Consider the following 2,838-nt stretch of genomic DNA (forward strand, 5'->3'; position numbering starts at 1 on the left):
TATTAACTTTCCAGAATATTCTGGATTGTATAATATGAAAATAATATATATTTTTGAACATATGCAGATTATTGGTGGATTACAGTGACATACAGGATTTTTATGTACTAGAGAAACACAAATATACCACCTTATAACAGAGTGCTATTGAGTGCTCAAATCTGATTGGCTGTTGATTTTTTTGCTATAACAGCAGGTCTGTCAGGCTATACGAATGAGCTCATTGATATATCAGATCATTGAGCTCATTCTAGTATGTTAAGGTTTCTATATTAAAAACACAGAGACTTGTATGATCAATGCTCCACATAAAAATGTTTTTTTTTTAATGTGAGTAGTCATTGATTTTCTTTGAGGAGATATTTTCAGAAACAGGAAATTCTTCAGGATCCAGCATCTTAGTAACATGAAAAGCTGTATATTTTAGTCTTACTTCCACATAGAGAGAGAGAGAGAGAGAGAGTCTAATAAGGTAGTGACTGTAACATAAGTCATGACAGGGAGCAAAGTTGTTTTGCAGATGTTCTGCAACATGTAACAAACTGTTGTTGTCTAAGAGGAATAAAACACTTCAAGATGTGCTGTTATATTAAAATAGTGAACTCAGTCAATGATTATTAACGATATATCAATGATATATACTATAACAGCACACTACATTGTGTTTATTCCTTACATATTTAAGAATATACACTATATGGTCAAACTTTTGTGGACACCCATAGGTGCTTGATGAACATCCCATTAACCCTTGTGCGTCAATTAAAAAAAGTTACACATAGGTCCATAGAGGACAAAAATGTCCATGTCCAAATACTGTCATAAAAATATTATATATTAACATTTTTTCCACTTTCACTGACGTTGATTTTCTTAAAAACATTTTTTACCAGCATCAGTTCTAATCATAATTACCAAACATTCATTCATTTTCAGAATTGTAACCCTTTAAATGCTGGTTTGTTTACATAATGCAAAAATCTTCAAAGCTCAGTAACTTTCTTCTTTGACTCATATACATGGGGTGGGATTTGTGATTTCCGGTACAATATAATTTCTTCTTTCAAACTGTTCACATGCACATAACATTTTCAGTACACACATACAAACCACAGCTCCATATGATTTGGAAATCCATACAAACACACTCACACAATTGTAGCTGCATCTTTTATTCAGTTGGTCTGCAGTGCACTAAAAAAAAATTAATATTGTGTAAAAGGTCGACATTTCTGTTGTATAAATTCTTCATGCTAATATTTCAAGATGCTGGATTTTTTATTTCATGAGCTGTAAGCTGTAATAATCAAGATTAAAACAAAAAAAGGCTTTAAATATTTCACTTTATGTGTAATGAATCTAGAATATATGAAAGTTCAACTTTTTGAATTAAATTACTGAAAGAAAAAAAAAAAAAACTTTTCCACAATATTCTAATTTTTTTTAGATGCACCTGTATTTTCCCCATAGGCTAAACCTGAGAAAATAGCACACATTTCAGAATTTCTTTTTCAAAAATTAATGTTTTGAAACCTTGTCAACAAATAAAAGCCTATTAATATAGAATGTATGATTTTATGCTTAAACGTCATGGGGATTAAATATTGCAGTTCGAATGGGTTTCAATAGGGACATTTTTTTCCTTAAGATCCTGAGTGCAACTATTTGTGTATCTAGTTTAAAATGAGCAAATGCGGGTGAAATATTAAAATGCCAATACAAATACACACCTTTTGCAAAATTAATGCTGTTTGCATCAACACAGATAAAATGATAAAACTTTTTTTTTAATGAAACAGACAAAAATGTCCATAAGGACACACAAAATTTAAAAAGATTTTTTTTCTGTTATCCATTCTCTTATGGAAAGGCTTTTCACTTGTTTTTTCTACTCTATACATTTACCGCATTTACAGTCAATAGGATTGCATTACTTTAAACTTCAAGCTAAAAGGGTTTCAAAGATCTCCACTGGGACTATAAGCACCACACACTGTCTGAAGAAATCAGGTTTTCTCCACACTCACCCTTTGACCAGCTCCACCACGATGAAGTCGCTGCCGTCTCCGGAGTTGAACAGCAGCAGGCCATCAGGGCTGGTGGTCTTGAACTGGAAGAACAGGTGCATGGAGGTGTAGGCCTGCAGGGTAGACAGAGCCAAGTAGCTGCCTCTGGTCCTGAAGCTCACCGGCTTGGCCACGATGCGATGCATCCCGAAGCGGGCGTTCAGCTCGCAGTATGATATGTCGCCGTTCTTGCACTGGTCCAGGTAGGGCATGCCGTTAAACGAAAGGCCCTGTAGGTGCCCAATAAAGTTGGAGGGCATGACAGAGATGAAGCGGCGCTCTGTCATGATGCCAGTCTCGATATGGTGAAATTCCAGCTGCGTGTGTGCTCCGCTCATCTGGCCTGGAAAGTTCGAAAAACCAGATCGACTGAGGAGTAGTGCTGGTAAATATTTGCCAAAAAATAATAATTGTAGTCTTTTGAAATCTTTTATACATTCAGAGAGAATGAACATTAGCAACAGAGCTACAATGTGCATTCGTATCATAGTTCATCCTCTTTGAAACAGTGCCTGTTCATAAATTGATACAATCGATCAAATGACACATAAAATTGACATTTTGTAGTAATTTTCACAATATAAATTAACAAAAAAAAACAGATCAGTCACATAGAAAAAGTAAGTACACCCCCACATTTATCACACTTTTAAGTCCATATAATTTGAATGAAGTGTTCAAGATTGGACGGCAGTGATTAGAACCTGCACAGGGAGCGCAGGTGGAACCCGTCTTATTTATGCCCCTCTCATATCTAGTGTCTGGTGTTCCC

At 35.1% G+C, this 2,838-nt stretch overlaps 1 protein-coding gene across 1 annotated transcript; it reads right to left on the reverse strand.

Moving 5' to 3' along the window:
- Nucleotides 1-1,799: 1,799 nt before the first annotated feature.
- Nucleotides 1,800-2,470, reverse strand: LOC128622228 (neurexin-1-like). The gene has a single exon (XM_053648556.1). It carries the CDS (start codon nt 2,402-2,404, stop codon nt 2,024-2,026), a length of 381 nt encoding a protein of 126 aa, XP_053504531.1. The 5' UTR covers nt 2,405-2,470; the 3' UTR covers nt 1,800-2,023.
- Between the last annotated feature and the right edge of the window lie 368 nt (nt 2,471-2,838).

This window comes from Ictalurus furcatus, chromosome 18 (assembly GCF_023375685.1).
Source record: "Ictalurus furcatus strain D&B chromosome 18, Billie_1.0, whole genome shotgun sequence".
Classification (NCBI taxonomy): domain Eukaryota; kingdom Metazoa; phylum Chordata; class Actinopteri; order Siluriformes; family Ictaluridae; genus Ictalurus; species Ictalurus furcatus.